This window comes from Takifugu flavidus, chromosome 9 (assembly GCF_003711565.1).
Source record: "Takifugu flavidus isolate HTHZ2018 chromosome 9, ASM371156v2, whole genome shotgun sequence".
Lineage (NCBI taxonomy): Eukaryota > Metazoa > Chordata > Actinopteri > Tetraodontiformes > Tetraodontidae > Takifugu > Takifugu flavidus.
This window is the reverse complement of record NC_079528.1, coordinates 9,693,088-9,717,496: the sequence shown is the minus strand read 5'-3', so window position 1 is coordinate 9,717,496 and position 24,409 is coordinate 9,693,088. Positions and strand designations below refer to the sequence as shown.

The following is a 24,409-nucleotide window of genomic DNA, read 5'->3' as shown; positions in this document are numbered from 1 at the left end:
GTTGGATAAAACATTCAGCACACTAAACAGTGCTGTGGAAACGTGTCCCCCGACACTCGGGGGATTGTGATTGATAACGGTGGGTAAACTGTTCATGCGAAGCCGCATGGATATCAGTATTGATCATTATCGGTTTGCCACTTTGGGCCTTTTCTCAGCTGTCGCCTGCTAAACTGTTTCTACAAAGTTCTTCCATAAGTTAAATTAGCTGTCCTCCTCTCCCCCCCCCCCCCCCCCCCATTTCACATCATGCATTGTTTCCTTTGGAGCCTCCGAGTGCAGGTTTAAACACAGTATCTGCGCTCAAGTAAATGAAAGAATCATTAATCATTAAAGGATTCATAGATCGATACGGCCGCATCTGCTGATGAGGGAGGCTGCAGCGTTGCTCATCTCAGAAAAAGAAAAGCTTTTGATGAGTTTCTGATGTATTTGGAGTCAGTACTGCCTTATTATGCTGTGGAAGATGAAGTGCCTCCTTCCTGGGAACTAAATGAAGCATTGAAATACGGGTTTGGATGTTGATTGCCATGACAACAGCCGCAGCGTTTGGAACTTCAAAGCATGTGGGTCACCGCTAGTGATTAGAGTATCTGCTAGCTAATGGTGTGAAGCTTGGGTGCACCTGACTGGAGCCTTGCAGAATTCCTTTGCTTTCACGCCCCCCCCACCCCCCCGAAGCTGCGAAACCTCCGTGATATCAAGTTGGTCTCATGAACGAAGCAAAGTTTTGAATCGGGAGCTGCTGTGTCAGACAAGCTGCAGTGTCATTCAATAACAAACCTTTTTTCTGTGTGTGTGTGTGTGTGTGTGTGTGTGTGTGTGTGTGTGTGAGGCACAAAAACACTTTCAGACATTATTATTGTGTATTCCCTGTTTGCAGTGATGACTTTCTGTGGGTTGGCAAGAGGGGATAAAATACTTTGTCAAAAGTTTAGTGCAACTGCTCGTCTAAGGCCTGGTGTACATGTTTCATCTGCAGTTGTTTGACTTGCATTTAGTTTGGCAAAGCCTCAGGGACAGGTACGAACCAGCAAATCTCTCTCTCTCCCCCCACACTCACCACACACACACACACACACGCGCCCACACACGCGCTAAAATGAGGCTTCCTTTGAACTTCCTGGTGGCATTTACTCTATGAACAGTCAACAAAAGTGAAGAACACCACAGAAGACGCAGAAGTGTCAGAGCGCAGTGCAGGCTGCAGCAGAAGAGTTGGGATAGGAACAAAAATAATAAAAAATAAAAACTTCTCTGACTGTTTCAGGGCAGACGCGTCTCTGCAAAACTGACTGACGGGTACCGGAACAAGGCGCGGGGTAATGCATTCTTAAGTTTAAAAGAAAGACATTTATCTTTCCACCCTTGTGAGCTTCCCTCCTTCCCCCAGCGGAGCAGACAGATCTGTGCGAGCAGCGTGTAGCAGCAGCTGCAGCGCGACTGGGAGGAACTGAGGGATCCGGGCGGGAACGGGAGTCGGATGGAAGCGTTTTGCGCGTGAAGTTAGATTAATAAAGTCAGAGTTCTGCACGTTAACTCTACCCAAAGTGGAAAAAAGCTTAAAATATCATGGCTCCTCGCGCTCTTTGCATAACTTCCCCCACTGTGCGTGCATATTTACAGTTAGATGGTCTCTAGCTCCTGCAGTGAGGGGAAAATATAGTAGTCTTTGAATATATTAGGTCCTTTGTGAACATCTGTATTTGCCCTATTTTGGTATTTTTCAGTCATCTGCATTCATGAACCTCATAAGCAACAATGAATATTTATGGATTCAATTCCTTCCAGTGTTTGGTTTTTAATGAATTTTCCTTTTATTTCGGTAAGGAAAAAAGAATTGACCCACATATTTACATATCTTTTCACATGCGCTTCTCTGCCCAGGGCAAGTAGATCACAGTGGTGCATCAGCTTATTTTTACTGGAAAGATCACAGACCCGCTATTAGGTTAATATGTTCAAAAGTGTGTGTAAATGTGTTTACAAGTCCAGCTGAAACCCAGATAATGGGGTTGAAGGTCGATAGATGCATGCATGTATACGGACCGGAACAGGATCAGACGGTCTGCACCCGATCCTGATCAGGACTCGATCCTGATCAGATGAAATGTAAAAAAAAAAAGGAGGAGCTTTAATGGGAGTTTACTGAACATGAAAAACCGGAGTTGGTTTTTGCTGCCTCAGCTGCTAACCTGCTAGCTCGCTGGTGGCTGTTGTCATGGTCTGTGACATCACGGGCCAACGTGGTCCAATGTTAACAAGCTGACGGAGCGAAAACCACCGCCTATTGTCGCAGAGGAGACGGGATTTCAGCATGTCACCACTTTTTACGCTGCCATACGTGTACTGGGAGGACATACTGGGAGGACATACTGGGAGGACATACTGGGAGGACAGGCCAGTGAAACAGCCTGGATGAGTGCAGCATTTCTCAACCAAAAGTCATCAAAAACAGCCTGAACTTTCACCCCGTCGTACACCTTTACGTTGAGCAGAGCTGAGCTCAATGAAAGCCCTCAAAAACAAATTAGAAAAGAATAATAATTACACATTATACAGTATGTTATGTCTTTTTTTGCCCTAACATTAAAGGCAACTGGTTTGATCCGAATATGCAAACACTGCACACAACCCTGTCATCTCATCAAACCAGAGCCAAAGCGCATCAAAGCTTTAGAAAAAAAAGACACTGACCAAAAAGTTTAAAGGAAAGATGCGTTTCCACTGAAAGTACATATACGAGAAGCTCTTAGAGATAACAAACTTCATTAAATTCACCAAGTCCATAATAAACCCATCTGTCTGGACAAAGAGCAACAAAGAGACCAGCAGCTAATTGAAATCCAAGGTCAAAAATAAATAAACAATCATCCAGGAACAATGAAACGGCCCCTGAGTCAAACAGCCAGAGCAGAGATTTCATCTGGAGAGAACAAATGATGGAAACTTACACAAGCTGCAATCTTAGGGTTTTTTTGTAGAGTTTGAAAGGCTGCATGCTTTTTATTCTAAAAACAGGGAATTGTGATGTGTAAATAGGTCAGACTCTGCATTGTTTCCATAAGAACAGCAGCCTTTCAGTCTGCAAGGGAGGAAAACCTCCTGAAGGTGTGTTTACAGGCCAGAGGAAGCCAGAGGAAAAGGGATCGTCCCTCTCATCCAGAGGGCTGCCCAGTGAGTGACCTGTAACCTTATTTCACAGGGTTGTTGCTAACATGAAGCTAACCTGGGCCCCAATCCTCCGAACTGTGTCTTCATATGTTTGACAGAGTTCCAGATTTGCCTGTGAAAGTCTTGACAGCCAGCCGTTTGGATGAGTTGTTCACTGTCACGGCTCCTCTGTGCTCCAGCAGCTTCTGTCTCTTCTGCTCAGCTTGTGTTTTTGTGTTTAGGTTTTGTGGTGTCATGCGGTGCCGAGACTGCCGCTGTGGATCTTCTGCCTAGTTTTTAGATCGCTATCTGTTCCAGCGCTCTCCTGTCATTTACTGGTTTTTGTTTTTCTTGAATTAAAAATAATTGGAAATATTGGAGGAGGGAGGAAAACTAGGGAAGGCTTTGAGCCAAACGCCAATGCGATTCCTAACCAATCAATGGAATGGATCAGGTTCAGCCACCCTGGTGTCTGTGTGAACTCCAGTTTCATTTCCTGCCCCTTTTTTAATGAAATAGAAATGGAATTCCATTGGAAAACACCCAGGAATGTGAGCGAATGATGTAAGTTGTAGGCTTTTTATTCGCGAGTCGTTAGCGTGGACGGCGCCGAGCACGTGAAGTAGACGCCATCGGAGGCACGTGTCCAGAAAACTGAAAAGCAAACATCGGATCTGGTCCTGACAGCAGCGACACCATCCTTTACATCTTTCTGCCTCTCACTAAGCAGAATGAAATTCTACAAAATGGAAATATGCTGTGAATCATTTCAGTATCGTGTGTGTGTGTGTGTGTGTGTGTGTGTGCTCGCTCGTGTTTGTGCGTAGGTATGTAGCTGTTGCAGCCAGCTGCAGTTTCTCTAAGCCACATGTAATATTCAGTGTTCTCTGTCTGTTTTTATAAATAAGAAGCAGCCTGTCGGTGTGCGGAGCCTGGATGAGCTTCACCCTCAGCTCCATTCTTCTCTGCTGACGCTTCACACGCTGCTCCCCTCCACCAGTAGCTGAACGCCATCAGATATGGCAGAATACTTTTAAAGTGCGGCCGTGCTCATGTGGTGCCAAATAAATTCTGCCTCCACTCGGAGACGTTAAGCTAATCGGATGCAGGATCGACACTGCGCTCCTAAAACTCGGGCACTTCAGCTTCACAGCACGCCTGATCAGATAAGAGCTCGTTTGTAAGTGGGACGCAGCCTTAACGGCACACGGGAGTCAGTGGGGAGGAGCGAGGATGAGGAGGAGAAGATAATGAGCGAGAATGTGTGGGGGAGATAAGAGACAGAGGGTTTCCAGCCAGGTTCCACAACGGAATAAAAGGCATTAAATAGACAATAAAATTTTAATGCTGTTTAGTTTCTACTAAGAGAGCACATTTGCACCCTTCCTGCAGGATTACGGCTGGTGGAGAGTCAGCACTTCAGGCGTGGGCCTTTTCTGTTGGTGTGAGCACACAAACAATCAGCGGAGGAATTTTCTGCCGCGAGGATGTAATCAAGCCCAACCCGCCGCCACTCTGGCCCCCCCTCTGAATCAATTCCTCCGCTTCCCCTGTTCTCGTCTCGGCCTTTCCTCGCCGATCTACTGCGAGCTCCATCACTTCCAACGGGAGCGGAAAAACCTGCCGCCCTGCAGTTCTTTTCACCCTGACCGTGGGGACTCCATCATGAGAGTGTTGGAACCAATCATTTGGGTCCCGTCTGTCTGGTTTTTAGACTGAAAACCAAACAAATCACCCGTGCATGCGTGTTAAATAGCGTTTTGCACTTTTATCTAAATGTGATCCCTTTAAAGGGTTTCTATGACATTTTGCTTTACTCATTTCTCTCTTTTGAGACATGTGCACTAAAATATTCATGCGGACCCTCAGAGTTCAGGTCATCCTGAGACTCGGAGTGAATGATGAGTGTTTCTGTGACACCTGCTGGTGAAAAGTGCACGTACGTCTCTGGGATTATCAGTCTAAATACAGTTGTCTCCAAAATTGCTGTAAATGTTATCTAATCTGAAAATAGATGTATTTAAAACGTGCTTTTAGCTGCAGGTCAGATGAACAAAATGGTAATTGTAGGATTCGGCTCAGTAACTGCAGCACATTAGCATTTTCCACTGATGGCTATAATCCATCATAATCAGTTTGGTACCCAGAGGTGATGCTACAGAAACGATGCTGCTCGAGCCGAACAATGAGCTCTAGAGCGTGATCAACAACAATACCAACAAAAAGAAGCTTAGAACTCCTGATTGTCCTCAGGAGTGCTGTAAAACCCTTCTGCGCGTCCAGAAAAAGGCCAACGAGGGAAGCGTTTAGTTGTGCCGTTCACCTGTGTGGCCACGCCTCCTCTCGCTCCCCAGCAGGCCCGGTCCTGAGGCGCCCCGCCAGAACCCGCACGCCATCATCGCTCGCTGTTCCGCCTGCATTTGCTTAACCTCTCTACCTCCACGTTCCCCTCGTTCTCCCGCCTTGCTATGTCGCGGTTCAGCTGCGAGCCAGAACAATTTGCCCTCAATGTGTTTCAAATTACACGCCACTTCAAATAAAGCTGGTACATAACGCCGCGAGCGCAGGCGTGTGCACGTGCACACGGGCGGCTTTGCTGTTCCAGAATCCGATTCCTCCTTAAATGAGTCTCAGTAGAGTCAAGCTTCATATTCAGGAGGAGCACCAAGGCTGTATGACATCTGACAGACCATTATACTGACGTTTCTGTCTTTCTTTCTGTCTTTCTGTCTGCAATCATATAAAGGAAGTAGAGGTAAGTGAAGCCATTGGGTTCTTATTCTGCAACGGCGCCCCCTAGCTGCCGGGTGGTTTAGTGGCTGAAGAATCCTGGCGCAAATCCTGACGTTTCAACGCCAGTTGTGCATTGAGGCCATGAATATATGTGCAAACGTCCCTCTGCAGGTCATAACGCCACTGTTTGTCATGCCATTGAATGTGTCACGTCATTAGATGACCAGCTGATGTTGACCCTCCCTCCACCCGCCCAGCCCTCATCCACTCCTCCCTCTCCGTAGCTCCGTCACATGGTGGTGTGTCCCGGTGTGTAGTGGGAGAACATGGACAGTCGTCTAGCGTGTGTAGCGTGTGTAGCGTGTGTAGCGTGTGCAGGAGCACGGCTGCAGGCCTTTAGGGCGGACATTTGTACACCACAGGAGTGCTGCAGGGTCTCGCCCACTCTTTCAGAGGGAGCTCCAGACCTGCAGCTTCCTGTGTCGTGGTCGGTTTCTTCGCCCTGAGGTCCAAATCTGCGCGTGGAGCTGCTGAATCAGCCTCTGCGATCCTGATGAAGCAGTTTCCTCCGGTGTCAAAATAGCTTCAGTCCGTGCAACAGACACTCCTCAAGTTGCGCCATCACCCGGTCGGAGCCTCGTGGAGGAAATCAAAGCCTTGCAATAAAAACAGGGATGGACAGGCGTCGAATCGGAGCCGATGGGAGGAGCTAATTAGCTTTCATCGCCTCAGTTCAAGCGTGTGACAGCTTAAGAGTCTTAAATCGTGATGGAATGAAGCTCCGGTTGGGTGGATCAGCTGTCCATGTTCCTCTCTCCTCTCTATCTCCTCCCCCTCTCCTCTTGCCCCCTCCTCTCCTGCCCTATTTAATTCATTAAAAATAAAAGTGGACATCTGAAATTTAAACTCAGCAGGTTTTCTCTGCCTTTCTCAGTCATGGTGTCAGTGGCAGGCTCGTCCCCTGCTGTCACACATATGGCTCACCTGCGTGTGACACGTGCGTGTGTGCGTGTGTGTGTGCATGTAATTGCAGACACAATTACCTCATTCCTTGAACAGAAAATCTATTATAAGGAGGAATGCTGATAATAGCTGTAACATGGTGGTGTTGTGGCTCCTGCAGCTCTGCGCCTACCTGTGCGCCATCTTTAGGCGTACCCTTCAGATGTACCTGCTGTGCCCTGATTCACAGACTATTAATAGTTTCACTTAGAGAAAGAAAAGGTGTCACTGATTCCAGCTGAACTAGAGATGCAAGGCCTGTAAAACGGGATGGATTCTGATTCTCTGGCTATATTTTTCCTCCTTATTCTTCTTGCCATTGGCCTTGAATTAGATTTTTTTGTGCCTGTCATCTGGCCGGGCTTTTTAGGGTTTTATTTAATTCAGCAAGTCTTATCACTTAATATGTTATTTTATGGAACAGTTTCAAAATTTCTCTTCACTATTCAGTTCTTTTTTCATGAGTTGAGAAGCGTTTTTGGTAAACCTTGAAATGCTCCTGATTGCGAGATGAGAACAGCGTCAGCATTACTGTGTTTCCCACATCGGATCCTCGCTGACCTTGATGGTAACGCCATCAACGCCAGCTCTGCATCAAAATCTGCATGATTCTCTGCTCCCTGGTGTGTCTCCTGCCGGTTGCTCCTGCATTGATAAAAACACATCTGGGTGCTACTTTAAAACATCCAAAACATCCTCCTTTTTTTAAAATTCCTCCTCTCAAATTTTGAATTACGTGGCCTTTGCTCTTGTAACCCGGTGTGATGTGTTGTGTTTCCCCTCAGGATGACTACTTCAAGAGCTGGGCTTCCGCCAGGTCTTCCGAACAAGGTGAGTCCTTTCAGATGGAATTCTCTTCCAGCGTTTTCCACAGTTTAAGATAAATGTTAGGATGGTTTCTCTTTTAAATCCACCTCCCACCGAGCCTGTCGCGTGCTTCTGTTCATGTCAGCGACAGCGAGGCAGATGCTTCTGACAGCTGGGTTCCCAGCTTTTGTAAGGTGAGACTTGAGCGGAGTCACAAGTGTCATCCTGGCTGTAACATGCAGGGAGATCCTCGTGAACGTGCACACACATGGCGCAGAGGCAGGTGGTTGAGCATGTGGTCTGAGTTGCAGATGTAAGATTTGGTTCATTGTCCTCAGTTCTTTAGCACGCTCAGTGCCAGGTTCTGGTTCTTTCCTGCTGTTTGTTCCACAACAGGTTCTGTCACTATCAGTAATTTACAATGTTTATTTTTCAAGGCCACCGCTGGAAACATTTTAGTCTCAGTAAAATCTGTCGCTTCGCAAATGTGGAATGGGTTTCTGGGCTGTTAGCGCTGCTCTCTCCAGGCAGCTCACCTGCATATTATTGTCTGTGGCTCGTTGAACTGGCAGAATCCGCACAAGTACAATAGGCCTTTGCTCACCTGGGCAGTGGTCACGCTGCCCCAGTCACTGCCGGCTCCTCACTTAGCAAAGCAAAACCAGGATCTTCTTCAGAAATGCAACCTTCATAACTAATTTCCTCTCCTGTCAGGACTTTGCACCGTTAAAGTGTAAAGAGCTTTCATTGCCAGCTCTCACCTGCAGGGCAGCACGGTGGGCAGCACCGTTCCCTCATAGCAAGAAGGTATGATTAAATCACTGAACTGCCGAGCGGGATATTCAGCATTCCAAATGAGCTAAGCTTGCCTTGAATAACATTTTCAGGAATGATGATCTTTGACCCTGAGTCGGGGTGCATATATGGAACTTCATTTAAAACTCACTTCTCATGCAGAGTTCTGGGTGGGTTGATTGAACCGCATCGCTCTGAAGACGACCGACCGAATTTCAGTCTTTCTCCAGCAGTGTCTTCTGTTCTGTGCCAGCTCACTTTCGCATATCTGGCACAGTAACTTCAGGTCTTCAGGGAAAGACTCGCTGAGCGGGTTTTTCTGGGCCACCTCCACACATGCTGAATCTAATGAGTTAGCCTTTACTCGCCTCAGTGAGCCGATGGAAAGCTCACTTCTAACTAGAATGAACATCAGGAGTGACAAACAGACTGAAGCCTTTCTAACCTGAGTCTCCAGAATTGATGGAAGAACTGGGGATGAAACCTTTGAGAGATTAGATTTGTCCACTTGTTCCACTCTCAGGCTGCAGTTTTGGACACAGTATCAGTCTCTAATTGCCCCGCCAATGAGCCCAGTAATGAGTCGGATCACTTTGACTGACTGATCTCATACGGAGCGCTCTTGTACTGTGGGTCATGTAAACGTCTTTAGATGCTCGTTTCTCTTTTAAGGCTGTGACTTACTGTAACTTTGGAAACAGGCTACAATAACTTTGTTCTCTTGAGAATCTGAAAGCTTCTCCAGGGGAACATGGTTTGTGCCAATTAGATTCTTAGCAGAATTACATAAACAAAACTCCCCCCCCAAATCTGCTTTTTGTCTGGGCCACTCTGTTACAGGACCGGACGTTAGCTGCGCTGTGATTGCTCCCTCGCCGCCAGCAGCGCCACGCACAAAGCAATTATTTCTGCACAAACAGCACATCTGTGGCTACTGGACAGCAAAGCAATTAGGCCACAAATAAATAATGAGGCTCAATCAGACATTCTGCTCCGCCTTGGTCACATTAGTCGATTTCACGTGGCCCGTTCCCCTCCGCTGGGTCCCATTTTCGCCGAGCTGATGGAGACGTAGCTTTCGTGGCCGCTATTTTCATCTGTTGACTCCATACAGGGTCCCCAGATATCCAAATTAACTTCACCGCCAACTAGGTACGCTGTTCAGTCCCGACCATAAAACTCAGACAGTTCACTGTAGTTGACCATGTAGTTGGACAACGAACACTGCGACACTATTAAGATGGATTTATGCTCATTGGTCTCTACCTACAGGGGTGTCGGCCCGAGCCTGCAGGCTGTGCACGATCTGCATTTACTTGACGCAATCGGTGACGTCCAGATTGATTCCCAGCCACCTGGCAGTCTTTGTAAAGCTCCGACAAGCATTTGTGCTTATATTTGCGGACGTATTTAATCTTTAATCCAGGTGTTAGTCCACGAGTCGCTGGAATTGAGAATGCAAACAGGAGGACTCGTCACAGCTGTTTGGATCTGCTGCCGTGATGTAGTTACATCTTTGGGTCTTGTTATTACATCAAGTCATGATGCAGAAGCATCAAGTGTCTTTTTGTACATAATTATTGCTATTTAGGTGGAATTTGAAGACTTTTTCAAAACTGGCAAACAGGGAAAACATACTGAAAAGCTGCAGAATATTTATGTAATGAAGCCAGACAACAACTGAAATCATATCACACAACAATAAGAAAACAATGTATTAATTAGGGACACTGTTGTGTTTAAGATAATAGAAGGACTTTGGCAAAGGTAAAAAATGTATCGCCAGCCAGGAACATTTGGAGGCCAAAACTACTCTATTTCACCTGTTCCAGCCTTTGTAATTGGACTGGAAATAATCCCAGAGTGAGTTCCAGTATCAGAGATTAGATCGCCACAGTGTGTCCAGAGATGCAGCGTGTCATTGAGCGTGCGCTGCGTGAGCTGCCAGCAGCGTGACGGCTCACCACATGTTGCTGTTGTGCTTCCTGTTTGGAAAATAAAGGGCGTCTTTACAAGACAACCAGGGTTCGTACAGAGCCCAGAAAGGGAGCCAAAGGGGCATTCTGGCACCTTAGATGCAGTGAAGCACCAGAGCAGGATAATAAAATAATCCATATAATCAGCCTGATTTCTAGCTGCTGTGATGGACTGCTTGTGTTGTAGACGTGACTTATTCACGTTCTGCGGTAGCAGAACAATTTGGCTCCTTTCTGGGGAAAATAACCACTAAGAGACAAAAGTTCAGCCATTCAAGGCCTTGCGGAACATTAACCATGAGCATCTTAGCTACTGATCGGCTACGCGACTACAGATGTGACCTCTGTCCTGATATCAACATTTGCATTTGGCCTTCTGCGTATTAACTGATGTTGCTAACTAATGTTAGCTCTGTAACTATATACAGTTCAGACCTGGCAGCCATGCTTAAACCACCTTGTATTTCCAGACCCTCTGCCTCTCTCCCTCTTCATCACTCCTCCAGTTTTGTCCATTGTTTATGACGTACTGAGTTCATCAGATGGAAATTATATAATGATGATGAACAATGGCTCACTGTGAATCAGCATGCCTCTGTGGCACACACACACACACACACACACACTCTTACACACACACGGGCCTGTGACGATGAACTGTTAGTTATTTTTGTAAACATTACCAGATCTCCCTCTCTGGAACCATTATCTTGTTTCTCTTCTCTTTCCTCTCATCCCTCTTTTACGCTACTAGCAAAATTCTCCAATGTGCTTCTGTGCCATTTTCCCATAATGCCCTGCTGACATTGTTTGTGTGATTAACCAGACACTCTTGGCGTGTCAACACCCAACGGGACCAAAACCCATTCAGGACGTTCAGAACACCACACAGATTGTGTGTGTTAACCATGACAATACAAACATGCATGTTTGGAATCATGTTTTCATCCCAGTTGTCACTGTACAAGAGGCAGAAACTAAAACTGAGCAGGTCACCAGTCGATAAAGGATACACACACTCACACTCAGAGGCAGCTTTGCATCTCCAGTCCAACCTAATGTGCTGCTGCAGAAACTGGAGGATCACAAAGAAAGGTCAGAGCTAAGACAAACCCAGAACCCTCCTGTGACGAGACAATAACAGAACTTGTTTGTTTGCTGTAGCTGTAACGGGTCATGTTGGGGAAATGTCACTGTTAATGGGTGAAGTAGCAGTCAGACAACGGTTCCGCATGTTAGGCCAAACTCAAATCTGGATCTGGGATTCAATCCCTTGACCCATATGAGATGGCTGAAACAAATGTTTGGTACGGCTAACATGCACAGTCATGTGCAGTGAAATGTCTCCTGGCTGCGCTTAGCCTGACCTAGCAAAAAAAAAACATCTGGCATCTAGTGGCCAGTCTCTGTTTCTATTCTTAAACCATTTTGCTGATCAGATATCTTCCTCCTCTCGGTCTGAACCTCTGCCAAAGATGGCGGGACCAGTCCTGGTCTGCAGCCCTGTCCACTCTCTGCCACTTGGTGTCCTGAGCCCTCGCCACGCCAGGAGGTGATGATCTGGGACAGGACGTGTTCCACGCCACCGCTGTAGGAGGTCATCGGGTGGCTTGTACGGGTGACCTCTGGTCTTCTTGGGCTGGGTCTAATTGCGTGCAGTTCAGGTCAGGTCTTCAGTGATGTAGCACCGAGGTATCTAAGGCTGCTATCCAGTAACTTTCCTTCAGTACATCTTGAATGACCCGACACTGTTTGCAGGCGAAGCAAATGCCAGAAGGGAGACAGTCAGCCCAGACAGTAATAAGTCAGGAAAATCTTGACATTTACAGTTAGAGATGCCACTGAATCTAAAAATAAACAAATAAAGCGATATCATGGCACTTGTGGAGCAGATTGGATCAGACCAGGTCAGGCTCAAGATCAGGCATTCAGGAGGTTTAGAATCAGGGGCCGGGCTGAACTGTGTCAAGACAAATCCTCACAAAGACACAACTAGGTGTGTGCCAGTAGCATTTTCCTCCCTTTTCCTTTAAAAGTCAGTCTCTCTCCAGGAGTCTGTGTTAGCGAGATCACAAATGTCTCCGCAAATCAAAAATTTCAGCGGTTCGACCGCAAACTTTTCCTTTTATAATTCCCCGTGGAGAAGGTCAGTGGTTGTCGGCAAACTCGCCGGTTTAGAACTGTGTATTCGCAGACAACCAGCCGCTGCTTGAGCCCCTCAGCGTTTCTTTCTGTGCTCGGTCCCACACACGCTGTTCTGGGGAATGTTTATGATGTTTATACAAGGAGAATAAATGTAAGTTGAGCAAAAGCAGCAACAGAAAATCTGCAACAGTCACGATCAATTTGAGAAGAGGCACAAGAGAAAGATGCGTTGTGGAGTCGGGGGGGGGGGGGGGGGGGAATAAGCATAGCGTTGAAAATTTGTGTTCAGTGAGGACAGACAGGCAGAGGAGAAAAGGTTTGCTGCTATTTTCAGGTGTGTTTTGATTTTTTTCATTACTAAAGATCTTTAAGGGAATGTTTAAACATTGGATTTTATATGTAATAAAAAATAAGATTGCTCCCTCAAATGAACAGCAACAGAAAAGCCAAAGATTTCCCTTATAATAATGATGAAAATGATGCATTTTAAAAAGCTCCTGTGCAATCAACCAAATCCAGATGTGACTCAGTGGACCTACAGGATGTGGACGCGGGAGTGAGCTGGAGAACAACGAGAAGGAGTCTGGGTGACATTTAAAACGTTCCTCCCAGTTTCTGGAAATGTTTGACCTCAATAAACCCGCTGATCTATCAAATTAACCACCTCTGCCTGGCTTTTACCAGCAAATCTATATTTGACAGCAGGTAAAACGTTGGAACTTTTTTGTGTATTTTAAGCTTTGAACATGTTTTAACCCTCTCGAATGATGCGGCCAACAGCATCGCAAGGTGTCTAGTTGGACTTACCGTTTCCATCTGCAATATTTCCAGAGTTTGCAAAGTGGGCCTGCAAAGACCTCTAAACAAGAGCACAGAGGCTGAGATGAGACGGAGTCCGCGGCGGCTGATAACAGCTGTTCAGCGCCCATGATGTTGGGATCAGCATTTCCTTTTATTCTCGCGTGTTGTATAAAGGCTTTGCCCAGATGATTTGTGAGACCGTGATTGCGATGTATTATCCAGAGAACAGCATGAAAAGCAGGATTACAAATGGCAGCCAGCCTCACTATCACAACCAGTCCAGAGCAGCACAGGAGAGTCAAACTGGCGCGGAGACGCAACGAAACAGGACGACGACGCACAATACAGGCCACTATTTTAATTCCAAGTGTTTACTCTTGCTGTCTGTTTGCTTAATAAGATAACATATTGGGAAAAGTGGTTGCTATGGGAGCGGCTCTGGCAGTGGGAACAGAAGTCATTTGTGATGTGCTCGGTTTTGGCAGGGACGACCACAAACAAAGGCTTGGAAATATGGAGCTTCCAAATTGCCAATCAGGCTGATTAAACGTGACATTGTGTTTCCCCAGCAGAGTGCTCATCATTGTTGTACAGCTCATCAGCTATTTCTCAGACTCGCTCAGCCGCCGCGTCTCTGAAGATCCGCTGTCTGCCCTCTCTCATTTTTCACCGCTTCATCTTTAATCGCCCTTAACTCCGTCACCGCTTCTCAACGCATCTACACATAACCATCACGGATCTGCGTCCGGAGACAAAAGAAAAACAGATCAGAGCGGAAGTGGACAACAAACAACACCTCGGGGTCTCAGCATGAAATAAAGAGCAGGCTAAGCTGAACTCTTCATCACAAAAATGAGTCAGGCGTTCGGCTCAGTTAATATCTTTTGGCTTTCAGACGGCCGAATGTTCACTCTCAGGTCTGAAGGCTTAAAAACACAAACACATGCTGCAATATTGATTTCAGGCCATAAATTAGCCAATAACACAAGCCTGCTGCAACTCTGCAGACAAATGGTGTCAGAGAAGCCTCTGCAGCAGCGCCCCGTCTGATTGGACGCTGGGTTTTGCTCATCTGCTAGCGTGGCGTTGAATGCTATCTCAGTGGAATGACTTTGTTTTTATTTTTATAGGCGGGCTTCATGACAGAAAGGGCAAAAAGCACTTATTTGCACTCTTTGGACAGAGTGTTAATTACCAAGCGCTCCCAATATCTCCATCACACACACTTACGGACACAGTAATATTTATTTGTAGCTAAAAACAAAAAACAACACCATATCTGTATGGATGAGACTTCCAGACAGACAAAAAGTAACTGTTATTGCTGAATATCTGTGTTAGTGAGGACAGGGCCACAGAGAGGACAAATGCCGGTCGGCAGCCTACTGGGAATTGACCTTGTCCTGGAAAGCTGAGCCAGAACCAACAGCTAACTCAAAGCAGGGGGAAGCTGTGAATCAATGGGCTGCAGTGTGAGCGCTGCTGAACAGGCTGTTTTCAAGGGGAGACCCTGAACACAACAATAGATCAAACGCTGTGTGTGTCTGGGCGTGTGTGCAATTGCTCATGTGTGTTTTCGCTCCCTGTAATAAATGGAGCGTCCAGCGTGGATCCCAAATTGGGGTTAATGTAATTCACAGGGTGGGAGCAGACAGCGTTTGTTTGTGAGAGCAACGGCGGCATCAGGGACTCTCGAGGGAGCGGAAAAACAAAGATATGCAGTCCGCCGAGAGCGATGGTTCGCAGAGGAGATGTCTCAAAGAGAAGAGGGTCCTGTAATAATGAGCAGAGCAGAGCAGCACAGTAATGAACAGCTGCATTTCATCCCGCTGAGACTAATAAGGACAAATGGAGTTAAACAGGTTGGAGGAACAGCAGTTTGTTGTGAATGGAGGCAGATTCCTGGCTTTGACCCGGCAGATCTCTGAAACAGTTTGATAATAGACCAATACGTTTCAGTGGACATTATAGAGATCTCTAAAGAATCCGATCAGAGCCAGAGTAAACATGACGCTCTGCACTATCATCCTGGGAATCCATTCTCCTGGCTTCGACCTGCACCGCCAGAGGCTGCTGGATGTTTTCATCTCCAGACGGGGAAGATTGTGCTGTTGTCGCTGTGTAAATATCACTCTTTTTCACTCGTGGGGGTGTTCTTTCGCTTACACACCCGTCATCATCGCCTCCCACCTCCGCTCTGGAGCTTCTGCTGCTGCACTCAGACGTGAGTCTCACCTGGGGATTCATCTTCGCCGAACGTTTGTTCTCGCACTAAATGTCTCCATGACCTCACATGCAAACGTAAAACAAACGTAGAACCAAAACGGCTCTTCGTTTTATCCACATTTGGGCCCCTTTTGACCCGCCCTGAGCCTTCTCACACTCTTGATAAACCCACGACACGGGCTCAAGGAAGGCAGCACCGTTACATAATATAGGAAACTAATTTCTCTCTCCTCCACACCCACTCACACCATCACTTTTCTAGGCCGTCAGCGGCCAGTCCTCAAAAATCTTGCCTGGTAATAAAATCAGGAGATGGATGAGTCTGAGAGTTAATCATCTCAGGGTGTTAATGTCACAGCCTACAGACAGACGTGACGGATGTCCTGTGCGTCAGTGTTTGGCCCCTCTGCTGCCGTCCTCCAGGCTCGGCCACCACTGGCCGGCGTCCATGTTGCTGCAGCAGCAGGAGGATGCTGAAGTACTTTCTCCACCTGGATGGGACATTACTTTGGCTCCTTGCTTTCATTTCAAGCCATTAGTTGCTTGTTTTCCCTGCCAGGAAAATGGAATCAAGTTTAGCAAAGCACAAACAGTAAATCTAGAGGCAAAAGTGACTTTTTACACCATCTAAAGTTACAGCAGGGTGACCGGATTTGAGTTTGTGTAAAAGAGGACCGTTCAAGGGGGAAGGGAGGGGGGCGTGGCTACGTTGGGAACGACCCAGGCATCGCTCTATAAATGTACACTTGCTTGTGGCTCTACTAGATCAAAGTCCCAGATGATTTTGAAATTCTGCCCAGATACATTTTTAGGTCTTACAGAGAGGACATGTCCAGGAAGTTCGGTCACCCTAGTTATAGTTCAGCTGCAAACCTTTTATTTTATCTTCCTTCATTTCTGCTGTGTATCCATGTTTACTGTAATAATTTATGCAAACTTTTTGGCATAGCTGTTTGCACATTTTTGAAGAAAGACCATGTTTATTTACTTTTAAGAGGCTAAGGTTGGTTTGGCTGGATTCCTACGCTGCTGATCTAGTTTAGCCTAGCTTGTTGCTAGTTTAGTTTGGCACCAAAGGAAAAAGGAATTCATGATGCCACTTATTTTGATTGATTTAGATGTATTATAACCAGCATCTTCATTGCTTGTACAGAAAACAAATGATACTAGTCAACAAGTTGGAATTTCCTATTTAATTTTAACACCAAATTTATTCTATTTCTGTTCAGAAGAGGAAGCTGAACCTGGCAGAACTGGACACCCAGGAGCAGCTCACTCCAGCTCTACCAAGAAGACAGCACAAGATGGTGAGTTCAGGAAATTCTCAGTGGCTGGAGCTGAGCGTCGGCTCATTCCGTCTGATTTGACTAATCTGATGCAGCTCTGATAAACTGTGACCCGAGTGCTGATCTGCAAACAGCAGGATTTGCCACCAGATCAGAGGAGATTATCAATCTTAGCGTGAATTTAATTTCTGACACCACACGATGTTCTCTGGGAATTACAGCGCAGCTTCTGTTGTTCTGCACCGCAGTCTGGGCTGCAAATCCCATGAAACAGTGGGAGTAATGCAGCAGCCTTTGGTGCATCGCGCCCTCCAATCTGTCTCAGGTTGTCTGCAGAGGTGCCTGTGTGGAGGAGATAACCAGGCTCCGTCATCTGGAGCAGATACACCCGAGCTGACGTGAATTCAGGCAGCTCCGTGGAGTCTGCATGCTTAATGGGCACTTTTTTTCCAACACGTCAATGTGTTTAGTGCTTATATTTTATGCATGGGTTTACCAACAGTTATGGAGTCACAATTAATTTGCCAAGTAATAAACTAGTACAGGAAAATTCTAAAACTGAGCGATCAGTGTGGGATGATATGGTTTGTAAACAGAAAGCTAATACCCTGAGCACGCTACTTATGTCCTCTTTAATAAACACAGGGCAGGCTACTGTGCACCCCCAAAATAAATAAAACAGTCTCCTAATGTTCCAGCAAAACTCCATAGTGCCCTTTCAGTGGCAAAAGTTGGGAAATGGAAGATGAAGGGGTAACCAATCGGTAAATTAAATGAGATTTGGAATGTGACCAATGCGCTCTTTGTCGCGCGGTAATTTCAAAAGTAATTACACGTGTTTGGATTTAATCTAGCGGGAGATAAACCCCACGCTGACATACAGTACTCTACCGCATCAAAGCTGGGGATAAATCTACAAAATGATCTGTGGCCGTATTGCGGATGTGGCTCATTTTCTTTGGCGATATTCATCCTGAATAACAAGCAGATGGTGGTGTTCCCGAGTCACTTCAAAACAGACGCTGGGATCCGCAGTCAAGATTTCATCATGTTACCTTCCCCTCTGAGGTCTGAAGTCTTTGTCCACTGCTGCACTGCAATATTTACTGACCCCAAAAAAACAAACGTGTTGTTGTTGCCCCCCCCCATGTGTTGCCCCCCCCCCCATGTGTTGCATGTGTAATGAAACCAGTTAAAGCGTGAAGCGAAAGGTTAAAGTAAAGGATTGAATGATGGCAGTTAATAAAGAAAATGGGGTATTTTATTGCGTGCTGTAGCCAGCAGATACAAGCAGGGGAGGATACAGAGGACAGGAGCCTGTGTTTATGCTCTGTCACTCTCTCACACACGTGCACATGTTCTCTCACAAGTCACCTGCAGATTGATGAATGCCTCAATCTGAAGGTGCTTTCACACCTTCTCGCTCCAGAACCCCATCTGCCACCTGGAGCCTTCCCCCTAGAGCTGCTTTCCTGCAGGACAGCATTTCTGGCTGCATTCACCAATGAACGAGTCACCAAGAGGGAAATGTGTGTTTTAACTGTTAAGTATATATGAAATGCCAACCTTCATCCATGGCTGCGGGCGTCCGGCTGGAGCAACGTGTGCTGCAGCTGATTGTCCCCAGGACGCTGACAGAGACCTGAACATTTTCCTCATTCAGCCGATGAGCTCCCTGGACTCTAGTGCTGGTCTGAGTGTTGTCGAGCAGCCCAACACTTACAGGATGACCGTCTTTGCACTGGATTTTGGTGCACTGTGTTTATGACTAAAAGTGAGTTGAGTTTTGCACCAGGAGAGTCAAAGGAGACCGGTTCCGTTAGGTGGCGACTGTAGAAACCCTCACTTTTACACTGCTCTTCTGCAAGTGGACCAAACCAGCATGGCAACATCACGCAGTCACACCAGCTGAGGCTGATGGCAGCAGCGTCCAACACGAGAGGATGCAGAAGAAGAAAACAGGCTCATCGATTGGCCTGGACTGAAACCAGAACTGTCTCCCCACGCAATAATCCTCTGAGCATAAATCGATAAGCGCCTGCACGGCCTCGCTACTCCACATCCGCTCAACATTTTAGGGCTTTTTCCTGCCTTTAGTCTGTGTTTTTAAAATTGTTACATCAGTTTCTCTAATTGGTTTATATCATGTCTTTGGTTCTCTTCAGGTTGGTCTGTTTGAGTTCACACTGTGAGTAACTGCACTAGGGTTCACCTGCAAGTGGACCAGTTCTCTTACTTTGCACCACATTGCAGGCGAGCGTTGACACCCGCTCAAACAACACGGACTCTCCCAGGAAACTAACAGCGGTCTATTTAAAGTGAACCAAACAGCTCTGAAGGAAAAGCCTCCTCACTTTAGCTTCAGCTGGACTTAGATATTCACACTTAGATATTCCTGTTGCTTCCATGCAATAATGCCAAGAACAGGATTGAGACGACAGTTCGCAGAAGAGATGAAAAGCCAAGCCTGTGGCTTATGATAGTGGGGAATGGATACACACACATACACACACTGTAACATCAACAGTCACAAACGGCTGTCACAATCAGACTGAATAAGACTTTTACAGTCGACCTGTGGTGTGTGTGTCTTACCCATACTGGTTTGTGATATTGCATAAATTTAATATAAAACAGTAAAATCGATGAAACATCAGCAATGGTGCGTTTCATACCCTTGACTTTATAATAAATGACGGGGTGCATAAGTAAAAATGCAAAGTTGGAATGAAAAGAAAGTTTGAAACGAAGAAAACTGCTTGAATAAAATACATGCACGCCATCTTCTTTGGACTTTGGACTCCATCTTCTCTTTTATGTGTGGGTGGATTTGATAGAGCAGGGCTGCGGCTTTCTGTTTGGCTTTTCGACCTCAGAGGGCAGCGAATTCCAGGACAGCTTCACTCATGCCATTAAATGGTAGAACGCCTCCTGCTGTGTGTGTGTGTGTGTGTGTGTGTGTGTGTGTGTGCGTGTGTGTGTGTGTGTGTGTGTGTGTGTGTGTGTGTGTGTGTGTGTGTGTGTCACGATGAGGATTAGAGAAGCAACAGTAAACACCTCAGAAAAGACCTAAAAAAGTGGAGTTTTCAGGTTTACTGTGCGAGTGAGAAACACCAGATAAACTCAGACTGAATAAAAGTGCTTCCTGAGCTGACAGGCACAACGGAGATCTCTGTTGGGAGCTTAAGGCTTCAACTGAGTGAATATGACCTTTGGAGGTTCCCCCAAAACCAGCATGATCAAATGAAGGAAAAAATAGTTTGCAAAAAGGGATCAAGAGTTCCACGAGTGAATGTTGAGCTGTTGTTTCAACATCTGGCATTCAGCAGATGTGACACTTTAATCACAGTCGCCAAAAGGACAAAGACACTTTTATATGATCTAATTCTAGTTGAGCATCTGTGGGACTTGCTGAACAAAGTCTGATCAGTAGAGACAAGACCTCTGCGAATGCAATACCAGAGCGCGCCTCCGGGGGGGCGCTGGAGTACATTTCTCGGTGGTGGGGGACACGAATGGCAGCAAAAAGGAGGACCCACACGATCTTAGACATGTTATAATGATATGCCTGGTCGTTCTATGTGTTAGCAGAACTGGCTGCAGGAGGCAGCTCGGCACCGTGTTCTCCTGGGTTACAATTAGTGTTGGTTCATCTAAAATTCACCATGAAGCAGGAATCGTCTGTTCCAACACTGTATAAAAAGAATCAAGGCACTATCCTGAAGCTAAGCAACAAAGATCGGCGTAATCACGGTCAAATGTTGCTTCTCAGTGTGGAGGAACGAGGACACGTATTCAGTCAGATGTGTCTGGATCAGACCCAGAGTTTTAGCTAATTCAAATCCAGATTCTTGTGGTGGCCTCAGGATTCCTGCAGAATTGAAGCTGTGGTGAACTGCCGCGTGTCCAGTGAAGGCAGCATGACGGCTGTTATTAGTTTCCTCTTCCTACTTTGTGAGGAGGAACCAAGCTCAAGCATCTCTGAGGGTGCATTTATCCTCCAACCAAAACTACTTCATGCGTTTCATTGCACGGCTGTTATGAGAGTAAATGCCTTTGAAGCTTATGCAGGTTTAATTTGCACTGTTACCATTAGCAACCTCTGCTTGTAATGACCGTCCCCTCGTTTGGGCGTGTTGTCCTTCAACGCCTCTCTGCTTTCTTCCTTTGAAGCTCTTTCCAAAGTCTCTCTCATAATATGCTTTTTTTTATTTAAAAGATATTTTTGCTGTGAGCAACAGCTCCACAAATCATCCTCTTAAAGGTGTGAGTGTGTGTGTGTGAGTGTGTGACAGTGATGGAGTGTATAGGGGGTAATCGATGGCGTCTCTCTGCAGATTATTCTCTCCACTAAAACTCTGTGAGCTCTGAATCATCCAGTATATTTCCCCGACTCCTCCGTCGCATCCACAATCATAAGATTTGCCCATTGTTAATAATTAATTTTATGGGTGTTGGATCCTCCTCCCAGAGGCCTCTTTGTGCCTTCCCTCCATCATTCTTCCCTGTCATCCCTCACTCCAGCGCTCCTCTCAGGCCGGAGCCTCGAGCCATGGAGCGTTCCCAAAGCTGAGCAGGGATCAGCTGATCTCCTCCTGATCTCTTTGTCTCTTCTTTTCTCCTGAGCGCTCCCACAGGTAAAACACCTGTTTCATTTGTATATCAAAGATGCTCATTCTTCTAATAGCAGCTGAGAAATTGTCCTCTGGGAGCGATAGTTGGGGATTATTTAATTTCAGAGGCGTTTATTTGCTGTGCGGAGCGATCTAGTGCGAGAAAGACAAAGAAATACAGAAACACAGACCCCCAAAATCCCCCCGTTGACCTCCGTCCAGCTCAAGAGAGCTTGAATTAAGGTCGCTTTTAAACTTTGACAGGGCTTGTTTTGCGACGTGCCCTCTATTGGATTCTGGCTATCTTTATTATCCAATCACGGCACTCCATTCTGGCCTGTGTCCAACGTTAGAGGACACAGGCAGAATCTCCTCTGGCTGCTTCTTCCTGCCTCTTGAGTAACACCGAGAGCACAGAGGGCGGATGGAGGGAGAAAATGTATTTTACGGCCTCCTGTCAGTAGAATTTTATAGTTTGGGGGGGTCTCTATGTCTTTGTTCCTCTGCAGAGTTTAAAGAGCTGGAAGCTGTTCAGCAGAAACCTTTTAGACAATAGGTCCATCACGTCCAGTCGTCCTCATAATCGTGTCATAGACCGACACTAACAAAGGAATACACTTGGAATTGATCAATTAGCCAAACAGAATCTGTTAATAACAGCATTGAACAGACATTTTAATATTATTGTGAATCCATACTAAGTAATTCCATATTTTCCACCAATGGAAGACAATAATAACGACAGATGGGACTGCAGACAGACAGATATATTTGAAGATAATCCTCCGGAGTCTGTCGTTCCAGCTCTGCCTTTCCAGCCTCCTCTGCCTGACTGTAGGTCCCACAGCTGCCGCCAACTTGGTGGAAGAAAAGGATGGAGGAGAGTGGAAGAAGTCAATATATGACTGACCTTAATTCCTCCTGTGGGGACCGGAGCAGCACCGCAACTGTAGTAACAATGAGGGCAGAATAGTGATAGCACTGCTCTGGCACTCCTCCAATAGCCCCATCCTGGTCCTCCAGCTCCCTTCGCTGCTCAGCTGCTGAATATGGTTTCAGTCTCTGTTCTCCTAAATCCTGCATTTGTCTCTGTACACATCATACATCTATAGTGATCTACGGCCAATGTGGATCGCAGTCCTGCTCAAGGTTTCTTCCTGTTAATTGGAAAGGTTTCCTTGCCACTGTTGCTTGCCGGGGGTCAGGCTCTGGGTTTTGATTATAACAGACACTATATAAGTAAAGATGACCTGATTTTGAGGTGCCTGCATGATGGTGCTCCTGCTCTTCCTTCTGATGATCCTTTTTATGCCTTTTAAGATGCTGCAAACATTTTATGTTAAACTTTTCATTCATGCACGTGTTGTTCTTCCCATCACAAAGTTCTATTTGTCTCCCACACACTCCGTGGTGAAGAGTAGTTAGATAACAGCTTTCAGGCTGTGAAACACATACCTGCTACCACAACACCAGATCTGTTTGGAGGATAGGTTTTTAAAAATCATTTACTTTTCACGTCCAATTCTGAAACTGTGTACATTGTGCTGGTGATAAAAGTGCACGGAAACACTAGGGCTAGGCTGAAAGCAAAGCTTTAAAAAGGTAAAGCTAACACACCCAGCAAATGTTGGACTGAACATGGAGAAAACATCCCAAATGCACCAAAGTAAAGTGGACAGAAAGTATACTGTGTGCACACTGTCGGTTTATGTGTTGCTAACTTGCTGTCTCACTCTTGAGAGTCTCACTCATAAATCTACCTGAAAGGGTCCACGTTAGCAGAGGTGACATGATTTCAACAATAAATGGATTACACTCCCCTCCATGGCTACTGGGACAAACAATCGTCCCGTTAAACAAGCTAGCGATGGGTGTAGCTCGACTCAGCGGTCCATGTGACCACTGCTCCACCATGTCTGCAGTAACCAGGAGCAGAAAGAAGGGATAAGTGATTAAAATGGTGGAGATCCAAAATGCAGAACGCTTTTGATCAATGTATAATATTTTATTCCCCGTAGGACTTATAACAACAGGCTCAGTCAGCCATTTTGAGGCTTTCGTACAGTGTCCTTCTCTTTATACCTGTCCGCTACCTTGCTCAAAGACCGGTAACCTAGCACCCATGGGTCATTAGGCAGCCTTATTCATGTCCCTCTATAACACCGGCTGGGCTTTCTCTCCACTGCAGTGTCATGTGAGAATATAAAGATCGCTTATTCTTGCGCTTTACCATCCTTTTCAGCGACCTGCAGTTCACCGCCGCGGTTTTCCTCTGAAGGAAATATCCCAGGAGGTCAGTCAGATCTTCACACGGATCCTTCACACTCCGCTGACGGCATTTTAACAGCGACAGTCAACCTCATTCATCTGCATTACAATCAATGGCTTTTTAGAGATTTGAGAGTGAGAGTTTCTTTTCGGTTCGTGGCCGTGAATGGATGTTCGGTGAAACGCACCAAGTTTCATTACTAGTGCAAGTTATTCGCACAGAGATGAGGGTAAGGTTGGGAAGAGATGAGGGAGAGAACAGAAGGAGGTGACAGAGGTGGGAAAAAGAAGTGACGAGAGTTTGCTGCAGTGCTGAACCATTTCAATGGATTAGCTGCTTTAGCTTCACCCAGGCTTTAAATAGATGGATAAAACCCTCTTTACCCCACACTCCTCCATTTACCACCTTTCCTTGCGTTCTCCTCCCGTCTTCGCCCTGTCTTTGTCTTTTCTCTCACTCCTCTCACCTTTTTTCCCCCACCTCGCTCCCATAGGTGCCATAAATATTCATATCACCTGAGCTGCAAATGGCTTCTCATTCAGAGCGTCATTGTCCCTGCAAATTAATGTCTTGACTGTTTACGAACAAACGTTATCTGTGTAA

At 46.1% G+C, this 24,409-nt stretch overlaps 1 protein-coding gene across 1 annotated transcript in view; it reads left to right on the top strand.

The window, feature by feature from the left end:
* Window positions 1–24,409, top strand: part of spock1 (SPARC (osteonectin), cwcv and kazal like domains proteoglycan 1) — a 63,139-nt gene that overhangs the window by 17,936 nt on the left and 20,794 nt on the right. The window contains exons 3-4 of the mRNA XM_057043182.1: window positions 7,674–7,719; window positions 16,868–16,945. Coding sequence (XP_056899162.1) covers window positions 7,674–7,719; window positions 16,868–16,945 — 124 coding nt within the window. The remainder of the gene's footprint in view (window positions 1–7,673; window positions 7,720–16,867; window positions 16,946–24,409) is intronic.